Source organism: Mchenga conophoros, linkage group LG9 (assembly GCF_057382185.1).
Source record: "Mchenga conophoros isolate Kocher_MC1m ecotype Shallow Benthic linkage group LG9, M_conophoros_male_GT1.1, whole genome shotgun sequence".
In the NCBI taxonomy this organism is placed as follows: Eukaryota; Metazoa; Chordata; class Actinopteri; order Cichliformes; family Cichlidae; genus Mchenga; species Mchenga conophoros.
Window position 1 is genome coordinate 21,130,778 of NC_140534.1, and position 16,748 is coordinate 21,147,525.

The 16,748-nt window shown below is 42.8% G+C and overlaps 1 protein-coding gene across 5 annotated transcripts in view; it reads right to left on the minus strand.

The window, feature by feature from the left end:
• Window positions 1–16,748, minus strand: part of smarcd3b (SWI/SNF related BAF chromatin remodeling complex subunit D3b) — a 63,865-nt gene that overhangs the window by 14,909 nt on the left and 32,208 nt on the right. For 2 of the 5 annotated variants that reach the window (XM_085286903.1, XM_085286901.1), the window contains exons 2-7: window positions 13,704–13,924; window positions 7,957–8,046; window positions 5,854–5,896; window positions 3,534–3,656; window positions 3,283–3,408; window positions 2,498–2,593 (exon numbers count right to left, since the gene is read on the minus strand). In XM_085286903.1, coding sequence (XP_085143029.1) covers window positions 2,498–2,593; window positions 3,283–3,408; window positions 3,534–3,656; window positions 5,854–5,896; window positions 7,957–8,046; window positions 13,704–13,924 — 699 coding nt within the window. The remainder of the gene's footprint in view (window positions 1–2,497; window positions 2,594–3,282; window positions 3,409–3,533; window positions 3,657–5,853; window positions 5,897–7,956; window positions 8,047–13,703; window positions 13,925–16,748) is intronic. The other 3 variants (XM_085286902.1, XM_085286905.1, XM_085286904.1) reach the window with 3 other exon arrangements.

A 16,748-nucleotide genomic window follows, 5' to 3' on the forward strand; every position in this document is an offset into this window, starting at 1 on the left:
GTGCACATTTTTCTTCTGGCCTTTTTGTGCCGTTTGTTTGTCTTTACCGTTCTGGTGCTCAGCATTGGTCTGGAAGCTTGTTTCCTCCACTGAAAAACACTTTTTCCCCCATCTATGAGTCAAAATGTTCGGGCGTCTTCTTTATAGGTCAAATTTTCAACTTCTTTCTCTGCAAGTTTGAATTAGTACGTTGAAATTTTGAGATACTTAACCCCAAATTTACACTTACAGATGGCACAAAAATGTGTTTTTCCGTTGAGGAAATATGCTTCGATAGCTTTGGAGATACCTCCACACACATATTACGTATTCATCTTTGTCTTCATTTGTATTTTCTGTTTTCATTTTTGCACTCTCACGGTATAAGGCCCTCACACTGAGCTTCTGGCACTTTTATTTTAAATATGTTGTTTAAAAAGTATTCTAGACTGCATAATTTTTATGCAGTAATAAAGTACCTATATACCAATTTAATTTCCTGCTTTATTTTGAAATTCCTTTTCTTGTTTTATTGCTGCTCCTTCCTTCCTGTGTCCCAACAGCTAATTACTCAGCGAATGTATGCATAACCTTACAGCTCAAGCTTTAAAGTTTCAGTGATTCTGTTGTGCACGCTGACCTCTGTTTTCTCCTTTGCTGAATTTTTTTCAGACCCTCTGTGCAACCGCAACCCTGATCAACAAAACTGAGATGTGGACTTTTATCCTGTGTACCTTTAAATCCAGTTTCCAGTCCATTATTTGGTTCAGCCACTACGCTGCAGAAAAGTCTGCCTTGTCTTGAATATAATGGAACTAAAAGCCTGCTACCTTGTGGTTTAAAAGTGCCAGAAAAACGTATTTTAAAAACTCAGCAGCAGTAATGTTCCCACACAAACTCTGCAACACTTTCGTAGGCAGGCACAGAGACACTTTCTCCAGCATGTGTTTCAGCCCTGAGGTCACAAGGACCGAGACATAAAGACCTGCTTCACAGCCTTTGTTACATTTTTACACGTTTATCTCCTTTTTGTAACAAATATTCCATTTGCATAACTTTCTAAATTGTGTAACACATTAATATAACAACTTCTGGGTTTTCGCCTGCGTCCACACTATCGTTTCAGTCGTCCACATTTAAACGGCCGAAAACGCCTACGTTCCAGTCCTGCGCAAGACGATTCGACCTGCCTCATTTCTGTCTGCCGTTTATAATGCCCTTCGCTATCTTAGTTTGATTGGTCACATGACTGCATCACATGACTAAAATGTGTCATAGTTTTCGAAAAAGCTCCGGGTTTGCTGTCCACACCGCGACACAAAAACGGCGTTTTCAAATGTATCCGCTGTGGAGAGCGTTTTCAAAACGCAGCGTTTTCCTTGACCGAAAACGCGGTCTCAGTGTGGACGGACGGCCAAAACGGAGAGAAAAAGATGCGTTTTCAAACGAAAACGTATTAGTGTGGACATGGCCTCAGGGTTCAGTATCCTAGCCAAGGATACTTCAACATGCAGACTTGACCTCTGACTTCGATCTCGAGTTCACTGAAATAGACACTAATACTACCTGTGATTACAAAAAATACATAAAAATCATAATAATAATAATAAAGGCGTAACCATGTTTATTTTATCATTATTAATATATGTTTTACAATGTTACTGGTACAGCGATGTTACCGTGAGCGCTGCCAGGTGATTTCTGGAAACCGGCCCTGACTCTGAGTTTTTCTAATAGACTTTTTAGGTGATTTGATGACCACAAGGTGAGTACCATCTAGTTTCATTATATTCAAGTGAAGCTCGATATGACTACAAAACTCACACCAAAACCATGCAGGTGGATACATTTCGATACAAGCCAAAGGAAAACACGTATATGTGATTTCAGGGTGAACTTCTGCACGAAAGCAGACACGATCGTGGCTCAAGAGTTGGGAGTTCGCCTTGTAATCGGAAGGTTGCCGGTTCGAGCCCCGGCTTGGACAGTCTCGGTCGTTGTGTCCTTGGGCAAGACACTTCACCCGTTGCCTACTGGTGGTGGTCAGAGGGCCCGGTGGCGCCAGTGTTCGGCAGCCTCGCCTCTGTCAGTGCGCCCCAGGGTGGCTGTGGCTACAATGTAGCTTGCCATCATCAGTGTGTGATTGTGTGTGTGAATGGGTGGATGACTGGATATGTAAAGCGCTTTGGGGTCCTTAGGGACTAGTAAAGCGCTATATAAATACAGGCCATTTACCATTTACCACACACTTTTAGAAAATCAGCTTTCAGGTTTGCAAGGTTGAGTATTTTGCACTTGAAAGACACTGGGGACCCTTTTGAAGGTGAACATCTGTTACATTTAAAATCCACTGCAGTAGAGCAAAAAGTGTGTTTTTACTTTCGTGTTTTGTGCAGGTAAAAGTGTAAAATTAAAGCTGCTGTTCATCCATTTATTGATCTGAAAAATGGATGATTTCTGAGATCAATGCAAATTCCGCAGGTGAGTGTGTGGTTCCTCCTCTGTGTTTTGAGCTGACCTCGACCAGGTGGTTGTCAGGACCGTACAGGTCTTTATCCAGCTCGATCACCAGGCTCTTGAAAAACGAAGAGAATTTCTTCTTCTGCTTCCCCGGCTGCAGAGCAAACAGATAGCATTCAGAAAGACGTCGGTTAAGACCCATAATCAGTCACACACATGCATGAAACACTCATAAGCAGATTCACAAACGCAAACTACTGTTGCCATGTCTTTGCTTATAGCAACATTACTCATCAAAAACCCACGAGAGGCGGGGTGAGATCAGAAAAAAAGAAAAAGAAAAAGAAAGACGCAAGACATTCTCAGAGTCCACTTCCTCCGAGCTCAACCAGAAATATTTGTGGTCTGTGAAACCTAAATGCTTTGTGCCGCTGCTCTGAGAACATCAGAGCTTTTTGCAGTCAAGCTCACGGCACAAGAAAAATGCAAAAACCTTCTGCTTTTAAGACACTCGCGGTCCCTCAAGACGCTCTTCTCAACATCAGTCGTTCATTTCATATTCTGAGCCAGACGATACTTTTCTGTCCGTAGTCGTTTGAGCGCATCATTACCGAGCCGAAGACGACCGAGAGCAACTACGAGATCAAAGAGCGGCACACTTTAATACCAACCGGGATGATTTAGATGTGTTATTATTTTAGAGGACAAGCAGTTATTTGACTCATGCTGAATTCATCTACACCCAGCCGCGACAGCTCAGTATTCAGTTATTTTCCTTAAAAAAAAAAAAAAGGACTGTATTAAAACTAAACCCATGCATGACTATGAATAAAACAAACTCACATCATCCAGCAACTTCCCCTCTACTCGCAGTTCCCATGACGCAATGCTGCCATCAGAGTCATCTGCGTCAGGTCTGGCAGGGTTGAAGGTGTTGGAAATGTAAAGCCTCAGTTTACGCTTCTGCTGCTGGGACAAGGCCATGACAATAACACAGTTTAAAGGGAGATCTCTGTCTGTTTCTCTTTGAACTGCAAAACTATCCTTAAACAGCATTTTCTCGTTTGTCCCGAGTCCTGATTTCTTTTCGATACCTTCATTGGCCTCTTCAGGGCCTCCTGGATGTCCACGCGTTTGCGCATGATGGTCTGGTCCAGTTTGCGCTCAAATGCAAGCAGGTCCATGTAGGCCTGAGATTCAGGGACCAGCTCACGGATCTGCTCAGAGGGAGGACAGGCTTAGGTTAAAATCAGATAAAGTTTCACACCCTGGATTAAGAAGTAAGATTTTCTTTGCATATCTAAATAGCACTAAAGAATTTAAGCTGATAAGCTGTCTATTCTGGTGCGGGTGCTGGTAGGGGGTCTGTTGTCTACTTTAGCCCCTTACATTCAGTATCCTGTAATTTAACCTTTAAGAAGCTTTAAGGTTAGAGAAAAAAACCCATATTATTCCACTCTAACTTTAAATATGGAGAAAATATGGCTATATGGCTAACTGCTAGCATAGAACAACACTACAAAAATGAGAACTTTAAACAAAGCCTCCAGAAAATACAGCTAACTGCTAGCGTAAAACAATACTGCAGCTTATCATATAAGGTGATAAAAAACACACACACACACACACACACACACACACACACACACACACACACACACACACACACACACACACACACACACAAATGAAGATAAGAATAGGTGGGAAAGAAATAAAGTTACCAGATTATGAAAAACAGCAATAATGCACTGAAGCTAGTTAGCTAAGCGAGTGAGCCCACTTGCAGCTAACGCTAATGCACGGTCATTCTAAGGCTTTAAGTATCAGGACAATCATCTGGTCTTTATCAGTTCTTAAGATTGAAAAAATACAACCTTAGATGACCAACACATGACTTGTGATACCTTTTAATTATTTATTTAACAAAAACCCAAAATGGAGAAGCAATGTGTGAAAAACTAAGTACATCCCATAAGTCAGTATCTTGTAGAATCAATGTTAGCAGTGATAACTTGAAGTAACTGTTTTCTATATAACAGTTATCAGTCCATCATATCCTTGTGGTTGAATTTTGGGCCACTCCTCTTTACAGTGTTGCTTCATTTTAATGAGGTTTGCGGGCATTTGTTTATGCACAGCTCTCTTAGCATCCCTCCAGGACATTTTAGGCAAGTTGGGGTCTGAACTTTGACTTTTACAGCACCTTGAGTGATGATGTTAAATTTGGCTTTGCAAATGTAACATACACAGAGCACACATCCTAACTGTCTGAACCTCTAAATTATTTAAAAAGTATTTTACATTTTTAAAAGGTTTGTGCACTATAGGGCTCTTTTATATGAAAATTAGCAAGTACGATTTTTTATTATCTGACTGTATTTGTACATAAAGTTGGCATTTTTTAGAGTACCTAATGTGTTTTATAAGCGTTTCTTTTGCAAACGAACTGAAGCTGAAGTTCATTATCCCCGCTGAATTTGAATTGAGGAGTGGCATGACAATGAAATATTCAAACAAAGCACAACTATCCTGAATGCACTCCACCACTGCTCCACAGTCTCTCATTATCGTGGTGGTCCACACCAGCCTCGTGACACCAGGGGATCAAAATTAGATGCAGGCCGTGCAGCCAAGCAGCCAGGAGTCTCAGGCATTACCATACTGATGAAAGTCCTCGGAGCATCAAGGGCTGCTGCTCACCAAGCTGGGCACACATGCTCCTACAGTTCCTCCCTCCCTCTTCGTTCACGTTTCTTTCTAAAAGGCTGCCTTCATTGTGCTTCTCATTCCTCCTCTATCTCCATCTCGCTCCCTTTCACTGGGCCGAGGTGCCGAGCTGACGGAGGAGTGTGGCAGACATTCCCCGTGCCTGACTCATTATTGTGTAGTGGCTCCCCAGCTGTGCCTGCAGCTATCTCCCCGTCTGGGCTATGTCAGGGGATAAGACCTAACCTCTCAGTCTCCAGATCTGTAAAGCGCTCTGTGTGCTGGCCAGGACGTGGTGTGGCACGGGGCCGAAAACCGAGAGCACGGGATGCAAACCACAGCCGGCACGGACTCTCACCTGTGGCAGCATGGTGTTTCTGCTGCCTCCTTCAGTTTTACTTGTGGTTGCGTCTTTTCAACATCCCGCTGACTACGCCGATTCAAAAAAGAAAATCAATGAGCCGCTGTCCAAGCAGCAAAATGAAACCCTAAAAAAAAAAAAAAGCCCCAAAACCTTCAGATCTGTTCCCCTCATCCTCCCTCATCTCATTTGGAAATAACAAATAATCACCTGGCCCTCTGCGCCTCCCAAGAACCCCAAACATCAAAAAAACGACCGGGATTTTTTCTGTGCAGCGCACAAAGGCTAAAAAACACACACAGAGAAAAACACACAGCAACAAAGGTAAAAATATGCAGCCTCACCCTTTGCGGAAGAATCTTGTCTGCCATTTTCCTTCTCTTAGCACTAGAGAGAGAGGGAGAGAAAGACAGGGAGAAAGAGGGAAAAGAGAGCATGTTACTATGGTGACTGATAGCGTAGCACCCAGGCCATCTGCTAAAATGCTGGGCCATATCCAGCACCCCAGCGTCCCAGCTGTGTGTGTGTGTGCGTGTGTGTATCATGTGTTTGTGTGTTCCCTGAGATGGAGCGGTACACCTGGAGAGCGAGAGCCTCTAACAGCCAAAAAAGTGTCACATCTCTTCCCTGACATGTATTCACTGCACACACACACACACACACACACACACACACCTTCTGCAGAATCGCTGAGGCCGCCGCTGCAGGACTCGGATGGTGACAGGATGTGTACCCATGACTTTTCAGGATTTATGCGTGTGTGTGTGTGTGCAGCTCATTAGATTCATTAATTCCTTGCAGCGTGAACACACTTCATATATTTTACTTACCAAGAAAGGGCTAAGAGCAACAAGAACATCTGTGCCAAGTTGTCAGAACTTTCTTTCCAGGTGACGCTGATTGCAAAAACATCACTACACCTTCCTACACCCCCCCAAGATTTCCTTAAATATTTAATCATCTCCCCGTGTAAAGTGCTCTGTCGTTGATGCCTGCAGGAGGACGCTGCCTAAAAACAACAAGACGGCACTACACTGCAAAAAGAGCATAAAAAGAAAAATAAAGAAATAAACTCTTCTCATGAGGACGGATCATTTCAACTCACTTTTCTCATTAAAGATAATAAATAATCTTGCCTTTAGGGTGTTACGTCCTTGGGGCGATTTGATTAATTTGTAATCTTGTTTTAGGATATCGAGAGCTAAACTGAGCTTTTTTAAAGCTGAATATTTTGATTTGCTTCCTTGCTAAGAGTTACATTAGAAGATGGAGTGGTAAATATAGACAGCCGGGCTTTGGTTGAGATTAGAAACAAGAAAGGTTCACTAATTAACCACACTGTGGTTTTATCTCTCATAATCAGCTGTTTTCTGTTTATTTAAAGGCCTTTAAAGTGCACTATTGACCCCTCAATGACCCCTCAAGTTCATAAGTAAAGGAGGTATCAACCTGAAATGTTGAAAAATGGATTTAAACAGTTAAAACCAGCAACTAAATCAATTTTACTAGATTGTAGATTTATTAGATACTTTATTAGGTAGCAGGAGCGGCCGACATGAATTCAATTTATTTACACTGATCAGCCACAACATTAAAATCACCAGCCAAAACAGGTTCGGCCCACCAGGTTACAGACAGTTGGTGTCCTGTGGGGGTTTGGCACCGGGATCCATCGGGTCCTGTCAGTTACTGGGTGGAGGCCGCTGCCGTTGGGGAGTGCCCACGTCAAGTTTGAGTTTCATGGCGTTAATGTTGTGGTTGATTAGTTTACACTGTGATGACATTTGAGTTTCAAGGAAACAGTCCAGTAAGGAATCAATTTAACAGATTAAATGATTAACTGATCACACAAATCTAAGTACAGATTGATTTTTCCATAATTACATGAAACTTTAAGAGTTTAAACACTACAGGATCTCTGGAACTTTGCAGTGTGTTTTGAGTTCTCGCCCAGCTCTCTCTGTGGGTGGAAATTTCTCTAGTTAGTTAGATTACTTTTTGTATCTAGAAAAGATTTTTTGCAGTGTAGTGAATTTTTCTGTCACAGTGCACTACAACGGTCTGTGAAGCAGTATGTTACATCAGCATGCCAACTACTGAAACAAGCCTGCTGCAAGGAGAATTGAAGGATCCGGGAGTGCATTGGAAAGGGGAAAAAACAAAAGAAACACAAAACAACCCGCCATTTTACACTCTCTTAAAATGGTTTGAGACTGGATTTCTATTCTATTTATTTTTCTGCTCTAGCTGCACAAAACCGTTCCCATCATGCCATGCTCCAGCCCAAAGCATGCACCACTACATTTCAGGAGTCGGCTTCTACGACCTCTACGTTTGTTTTCTCATTCAGGAAGTGCTGGGCTCAGGTGAAAAGGCAAGAAGGAAAAAAAAATAGGCCAGAGTCATCAAACGAAAGAAAACGGACATGCAGCAGAATAAAATCCTACTTTGATCCGAGCGTGGGATCTGATTGGGGCTCTCTCATGTCCATCTGCCTCGCCGGCATCTCATTGGCTCCGGGGAATCCGACTGGCTTCCTAAGAATTGGTGAGGATTCGAAGGTTGTCCGATTAGAGTTGTGGCGAGACACACACTCAGTGGCAGCAAGTACGAGGGTAAACACCTGGTGGTTCTGTGTGTGTGTGTCTGTGTGTGTTGGATGTGTGTGTGAAGTTCAAGGGTCTGTTAGTAGGTGCAGACAAGGGCAGGCACTGGGGATGGGTAACGGTGTCCATGCATGCACAAAGTGCAGCAGGGGAGGACCTGGGAGGCGTCCTGCTCGTCTGAGGGACACGCTCATCCAACAGTTTCTCAGTGAACCAAAACAATCATGCTTCACACACAAAGACAGACAATACACTGATAATGAACACAATGGGAACAGACAAGCAGCGTGTGGTGGTTTTACCTCTTTGGGTTCAGCTCAGGATGGCCCTATGGTGCATACATGGTTGGTGATTTATGGATAAATAAGAGCTTTTTGTCATTTCCACAGCCAGAAAAGTAGCTCCTGACCACAAAACTCAGCCTTTTTTTAACTGCTGCATAAAACCTCACAATCCTCCTAAGCAACATGAAGTGTCCAAGGTAACCGTGCGTTATGAGCAGTGAGGAAAGTTTTACTTCAAGGACCAACATTAATAGCAAAAACCAAGGTTCGGGGGTTTATAAGTAATGTGGCACTCAGGGGAAATAAGAGATAAAATTGAAGACAAAAAAAAAAACCTAACCAAAATATAGCAGGGTGTGGATAAAGCTGGGGTCTGAAGAACAAAGAGGCAAAGCTAGAGGAGGGAACACGGCACGTAATCTTTAAATCTTCTATTTTACGGCTGCCGGCAGTGGTTTCAACTCTCCTGGGGCGGAGTTTGAGGTGCAACACTCTGAAATCAACTGGAAGCTGTCATTCATTCAGAGGATGTACAGAGACGATGCAGTTCTTCATCTTTGTGCTGCTTTAAAGTGGAAAATCTATTCCAGAATGAGGTTTGAGCCTATTTTTGAGGCAATGGTCAAAGCAGTAGTGGCCAGCCAATCGTACATTACGTCATGTTGCAATATGCGAAGTGTCTGTGGTGAGCAAACAAGGTTTTTTTCAGTTGTGGTACAACAAAACAAATGTTTCCCCTTTCTGAGAGAAACGGAGCAGAAACGCACTTGCAATACTCAAACGTGGGATTCTGTATGTTTTTCACACTATATCATTAATATACAGACCATAGACTGTATATAAAAGATGGACGTAGCCATCCATTGGATGACACTTCTACTCGAGAGCTATCATCCTGGACAAATGAGTGTTTTGAAGCCAGATGTTACGAGTGAGTGGCAGAGCTGACTTCTTTTCCACAAGCACCCACTCAGCTCAACTACACTCTACTGGACTCGGTTTTGATCATTTTCCATTATAACTGAGTTCCACCTCAATGTGGCTGTGGTCACAACAAGACAACAATGGAGGACATCGTGGCGCCATCATTGGCGGGTTTGACTCTTGTGAAGCAGTCAGTCTTATGACTCATGACTCATGAAGTGACGTCACTGCCTGGCCAATCAGTGGCATGCAGTCTGCTGGCGTCACATTTTCAGCTCAGAAACCCAGCTGCATAGGTTATAAAAAAGTACCAGTCGAGTCAAGTAGGTGAATGATGCAGTGACTTGTCAATCACGTAGTAGGCCCGCCCACATCCTGCATTTTGAGTCGACTGGAGACCACACTAAACATGCGATGAGTCCATAAACTCATCAGGAAGGTGTGTTTTTAGGTCATAGATTCAAGTGAGCTTTCTAATAGACTTTTATAAAACAAGATTTCTTTTTGCAACCACATAAGTGGCTTTTTAAATGCTGGCATGGAGAATAAATCCAGGATTAATGCACTTCTGCTTTGACTTGACTTTTTAAGACCTACATCCAATTTTGGGGGGGAGAGCCCACCAAAAATACATCAACAGAGTCACAACGTTAGCTTATGGTGTGTGTGTGTGTGTGTGTGTGTGTGTGTGTGTGTGAGTTAAATTGTTCCTTTCTGGGTCCAGGAATTTCCAAAAATATGGCATCTAGTGTGCAGTCACCATGTTTAATTTAAGACAGATTTACGCTTTTGAACTTCATGCACCATATAAGTGAGAAGTTTACACCTACATGCTAGTTGAAGTACCTGAATTGAGACATGCGTGTGAGTTACATATAAAGATAATCTGTCCTGTGGTGCTTCTTCACAAACTTTTTAGGAAAATATATACAGACTTTCTAGGACAAAGGGTTGAGTATTTGTACCAATTAATGCAAAGTATTTGTAGCAGGACAGCGTAAGCTCTGCAGAGCACGTGTAGCTGGGACCATAAGGTCTCAATGACACTGCAAACACAGGTGGCCCGCCCTCGGCTGGCAGCAGCGTGGAGTCTGAGCTGGATGGAGGCGCCGGACCATCAAAGCGTTTGCCAGAGGACGCGCACTCCAACAGAGCAACAGGGAGCGAAAAAGACAAAGACACCTGAACAGGTCACCCTGCACCATTGATCAGAGCCTCCACAGCCGGCTGGGCTGCTGTGGGGGTTGAGGCCTCGATGCAGTGCAACATTTCCCCTGACCTGTTCGACAAGCCTGCTAAATTATAAGTGGATCAATCGTGCTGCACGTAGCAGGAGAATGAAACAGAGGTCCACAGAGTGTGCATATTGATCCCCTTTCTAATGACCAAACCTGGCACGCACTCGTCTCCTTGTAGTCATGAAGCTACTCTGTGAGCCTCTGTGTGTGTGTTTGTGTAGCCTTGAACTTTTCTGGACATTTCCTGGAAGGATCTGTATGTGAGATCATAAATGTCTGAATCATTCGGACCAGAGGCGATCCGTGCTAACTCACTAACGGAGATTTGCCGCGTTAATGCGGTTATGGCGTTAACGTCATTTTAATGAGATTAACGCTGACAGCACTAATCCAAATATATCTAGATTGAAAGTATATCACTTTAATTTGCAGCAGTGGGTTTATTTATTAGAATTTCTATATAGTAAAACGACGTCTATGCAAATTAGTAAGTAATGGTTTCAAATAAACAGTATAGAATACAAAGTGCTACAATTGCACCCAAAACAAAGTGGATTAAAAGCAGGTGCGACCTGTGGTTAACAGGACTAAGCTAAACAAAGCATTTCCAGTAGTAAGTAAGTAGTAAGTGTGAACAATTTCCTGTTGTCTGCTACATGTGCGAAAGGGCAACGACAAACAAAGTGTGAAAACGAACCCGTCCTCTATTTCATTTGATGGCAACTTCCACTACAGTTGTGGAAGAGGGGGAAGCACGAAATTCGACCTGTTTCGGAAAGTAGAGAAAACGAGCCATACGTGGATATTCAGCGTATCGCTGTAGCACAAAGCGTTTGCATGGACAGATCAGCTCCGTTTAGATTTAACCATGTGCGCGTCAAATTACCGTAACTCGTCACTATTTTGGGAAAGAGAGAAAATTAAAATTGAAGCAGAGAGAATGCTGCTTAGGTTTTAAACAGAAGGTCATAGGAAGTAATGCACAACTACTGCCGGAGGGTGCTGGTAACGCACCTGGAAGCTATTTGCAAACTGACATCAAACAAAAAAATAGAGCAAGAACAACTTAGCTAGCAGAGGGCGGACTTAGAAAACGAATAGAATAGTTAATGCTAGTTAAATTTTCCTACTCTAATCACTTTGTTTTATGAATACATGCGTTAAAAGCATGACAAGACACAGAATACATGTTTCTCATACAACTAATTAGAAAAAGCAACAATATGCGAATAAATTCTCCCAAAGCACTTGACGTCCTGCTTAGTCTCCTGCACGTGGCTCTCTCTCATCACCGTCTCCTTCACTGTGGGTATGTCTGCATGAAGCCTCGAGGAACATTAATGTAAAAGTGACCTATGTGTGAATGTCAAATGAAGCCTGCAATGTTACGTATCCCGGTTTGACAGTAGATAGCGTAAGGATAAGCCAAAGAGACTACCAGAGTCTGAACGTCTGCAGACAGCTGTGAGGATGCCACGTTTATGCGATGGTAAAAATTTACACTACAAAGACGCTGAAGACAGCTAGAGGTCGAACCGAGAGCCAACATTCAGTCGTGGCAGCGACTGTGATGGTGAGAGTGGATGTATACAGCAATGAGCGAGGCGAAGGATGCAAAACGAGGCGAGCAGCAAGAGAAGGGGAAACGACATGAAATGGAAGCTGAAAAGTGACAAACACGCACAAAGGTCATGGTTTCACTCGTCACCGGTGGGATTTTTTAAGCTGGATTTGAAAGATTTTAGGAGATCACAGTGCGCAAATGTTGACGTACACGTTGGAGGTACTTCGCTAACATTTTTTAAAATGATTTCACGACTGTTAAACTATGTCGGCGTTAAAAAAAGTAAAGAAAAAAAAACTAAACAAAGAAATCACATGATTCATGTCTGATCTCCAGTCAAATAGTTTCAATTTACAATGAAATTAAAGAGAAAAGCAGCAAATGATACATTTCATGATGGCGGAGCTAGCAGTTATGTGGTGTTTTTTTGGTTAGTTGCACTAGCAGTGCAAGTCTGCGGCGTGGCTCAGTCCCCCCACTTTTTATCAAGAGCATTTCTACAGTTTTTATAAGGAATGCAATGAAATTTCGTGCAGTCATGAATCGTGATCACTTTAAGCAGCTACGGTAGCCAACATTTGCCCAAAGGTTGAGCATTCAACACCCTCAACCTGTTGGCAACAACTTTTAATCACAACATGAATGAAAGGGTCGTCTAGTGGGAGGCAACCTGTGTTCAAAGCAGGTCAGACTCGGACTGACTGCATTTACTTTCAGACAGACTGGCAAAGTTTTGCAAATCATTGCTAATTGCACCCTTTGGTTGCAACTCGTCTGCAATATACGTTTTGCAAAAAGGGACTCGACTCAACTGGTTGCCAACCAGTTGTATTCTGGTTATTCCTTTATAAAACTACTGTTGTTGAGTGCCAGTTTCACGTTACAGTTACACTGGTGTCCTGCAGCAGCTACGTCACTATTTATGTGGGAATTTCTGAAGTTCTTTTTCAAATCTCTGAGATGGACAAACCGGACTCTGAATGCAAGAAGTCAGTGCAAAATTAAATGGGATTTTTTGTGTACGCAGACTGTGACAGGTTTGTGATTTTCCATGTAATTTCTAACCTGACCTCATTGAAATGGAAGCTGATAGCACGCGGACTCTCTCTTATTGCCGTACTAACGGCACCAAAGTTGCTTTGAAAGCAGCATCTAGACTGCGAGTGGTCTCAGACCTGGTCCCCATCTCCAAAGCAACCACTTTAAAAGCAACAAGATTGAAAATTTATTGCATGTTGTTGCAATAACTTTTTTGTCAGTCCTAAAATATAAATAAAATAAATTTAAAATAGGTTACAAGTATAATATACATAATGTTACATAATACTAAGACATTTAATTTAAGATATACAGTTATATTTCAGATTTTTGTAGAAAAATCTCTCCTTCCCATTGTTAACGCATACTTTGATTATCATCAACATCTCAGGAGAATCAGCTTTTCCCAAATCTTCATCCAGATGAAAGTGTAACCACTGTTGAGCTCTTCGATCACATAAAAGCAGACACACAAAGGGTCATTCATTGCACACCATGCAGTGTTTTTGGCCGTTGTAGGTCACTTGGATTCAAACTCACTTTCTGGCACGGTTCTGGACGGCCTGCTGCTGCTGCTGCTGCTGTTGCTGCTGCTGCTGCTGCTGGACCTGCTGGGAGGGGGCAGGCCTCTTACGGCTGGGCTCCATCACTGGGGAGGGCAGGCCGGGCCGCACCGCCGGGCTCCCTCCGTACGGCGGGCCGGGGGGGCCCATGGGAGCTCCCTGGTGGGGCATTCTCGCTCCAGACGGCATGCCGGGACGCTGGAAGGAAAGAAGAAAGACAGAGAGCATGTATTATATAGAAAAGATTCTGAACGTGTTTTGTAATTCATTTTAAGCAAAAATGAGTCTTTCTAAAAATACAACAAAGACATAGCAGTGTTTGATTCCAGGTGGAGTGAAGGGGGGACTCTTCTTTGAACACGCCTGACAAAAACACGAATTAGAGCTCCAACAAAGAGCTTCACATCAGCTTCTAATCCAGACGCCACAGACCTGACCCAAAACCCAAACAGCACGCTCACAGAAATAAATATTTTGACTTTCTTCCTCTCTTTGGCAACCTTTGATAACCTTTCAACAATCAAACAGCAGCGGCTTTTACGCAATTTATTGACGTCAATTTGCACCATTTCTGTTTGTGTGTGTCTCCATCCTGGGCAGCGAACATGAAGATCAAACCCAGCTGTGAAGCTTTAACTGCAGCGCCGTCTAATATTGGATTTGTTAGACGGCAACAACAAATACAACAGCGAAAACGTCAGATAACCACAGATCAGTCACCTTATAAAGGAACCTGTTATGCTCATTTCCAAATGTTGATTCTTGGACGTTGCTAGAGTAGCTTTGCATGATTCAAAGCTAAAACTAATCCTTCTTTATCTTAAACTGCACATTGGTGCAGCCCATCAGTTCATCCTCTATGAGCCAACTTTCTTCTGATTGGCTGCCCCTTGGAAACAGAAGGTTTGAAGGTGGGGCTGTGTGCTTGAGATTACCATATTAATAATAACAGGAGGCCGTCTTGACCCCATCTAAGTGCCTAAATGTATCGAGCAGTTGAACAGGTGTACCTAACGAAGTGGCCACGAGCGTATATGACAGCATATACGAAAAACAGAAAAGTCCGCTTTAAGAAAACAACTCTGATTACCAGAAAATACCAGAAACGAGAGCAGCTGCAGTGGAAGAATCACCAATATCTTGTTCTTTCCGCCTTATCTTTTCTCCTCTAAACAAAAATCAGGGTTGGCAGCTGGAAATGAGAATGCACAGAGGTTTTTTCACAGCAGTCAAACTCTGTGACATGCACACTGGAGCGCTAACACACACACACACACACACACACACACACACACACACACACACACACACACACACACACACGTATGTCTCCGAAACAATGCAAGCAGTGTCGGAGACCACACTCCCGTTCTGACGCCTGCGAACAACTGGGCACCTCTCACCTGCGCCTGTCACTCCCATGGCAACAGCTGCCTCCCGCCTCGGTTTATTGTCTGAAACCGAACAGGGCAAAAGAAAGCGAGCGAGAAAAGAAAACGCCTGACTTCATCCAGACCTCCGACTGTCTGTGAAGGGCTCCACCAGAATACATCCACAGAGAATAACCAGTCCTCTAATTAAAAAATTCTATTAATTGAAATCATCAGAGAGGAAGAGCGGAAGAGGAAGACTGATGCTGGAATGGAAAATATCACAGCAGCAGCATTTTTAATAGCCGGGAGATGCTTTTCTTTATGTGCGTGTACTAAAGCCACCATAGAAATAAAAGCAGTAGTTCCTGTAATGCAGCGGCCCCCAACCTTTTTTGCGCCACGGACCGGTTTATGCCTGACAATATTTTCATGGACCGGCCTTTAAGGTGTTGCGGATAAATACAACAAAATAAAACTAGTACCGGTACCAAAAAAAAGAAAATTTATTCATAACACACGTGAAAAGACCCAGGAAAACCGAGTAAACGATAAAAATGATAACAAAATAACACTGAAAACCGATAAAAACCCTGAAAACCACTCATTTCACACCTGAGCCTCAACTCTCGCGGCCCGGTACCAAACGACTCACGGACCGGTACCGGTCCGAGGCCCGGGGGTTGGGGACCGCTGCTCTAATGGCCATATGAGGCTTGGTCCAATGGGGGATGTTAAAACGCTCAACTTTAAAGCATTAAAAAGCATTTTCGCAGGGTGGGGGGCACAAGCCAATGTACTCCTGATAGGGATAGGGGGAGATGGAGGCAGATGGCCTGCTGTGGTGACCCCTAAAGGAAGCAGGAAGAAGACGAAGGTCAAGAACAAAAACAGTTTTGGTCTGCAGTTTCAAAGAGTTTTAATTATCTGACAATTTTTTCATGGTTCAGACTTCACATGGGGCCCCGATGACATTTTGTAGAGTCACCATTTTTATTTGTTTCTTTAATTTTGTCCGTAGCGTCATGGCCACTTCTACTGGACAATATTAAAACATCGAAGTGAAACATTCTTTATTTTAGGTTGAATTACAGTTAAAGTTCAAATGAATCCATTATGTTTTCCACAGTCTCTGAGTAATCATGTGAAATAATAATAACAAAAATAAACATGATTATAGGTTTTTCCCTAATCAGCCACAGCATCTGTGTCCCAAAAAAGCTGCATGACTTTGTTCGCATTGCTTCCTTTATAATAAATGCTTAATAGTTTCACAGAGAGTGAGAAGTGATTCAGAATTGTCAAATAATCTTTGCATAACTGAGTTCCTATAATGAAAGATTGTTTTATTGATGTATTCTGAGGTGTCAAAATAAGCGATTAAGGGTACAGGGAAGGTCGTCAAACGTCGTGTTTATCAGGGAAACACTTGCTGCAATGGTTAGCAATGTGAGGCCAAAAATCTGTACTTTTATTTTATTTTAGGGAAAATAAATAACAGTTTTGAGGAGCGGTAAAGGTTCAGTTCGGCTTTTTTTTCCCCCTTCCCAGAACATCTAATAGGGTTCCTTATTGCATGATATTATTGGGCTGAAAACTGAGGACATCACTTCACCTTTTTACTAAAAATAATCTTCTGTGTGCTCGTAACA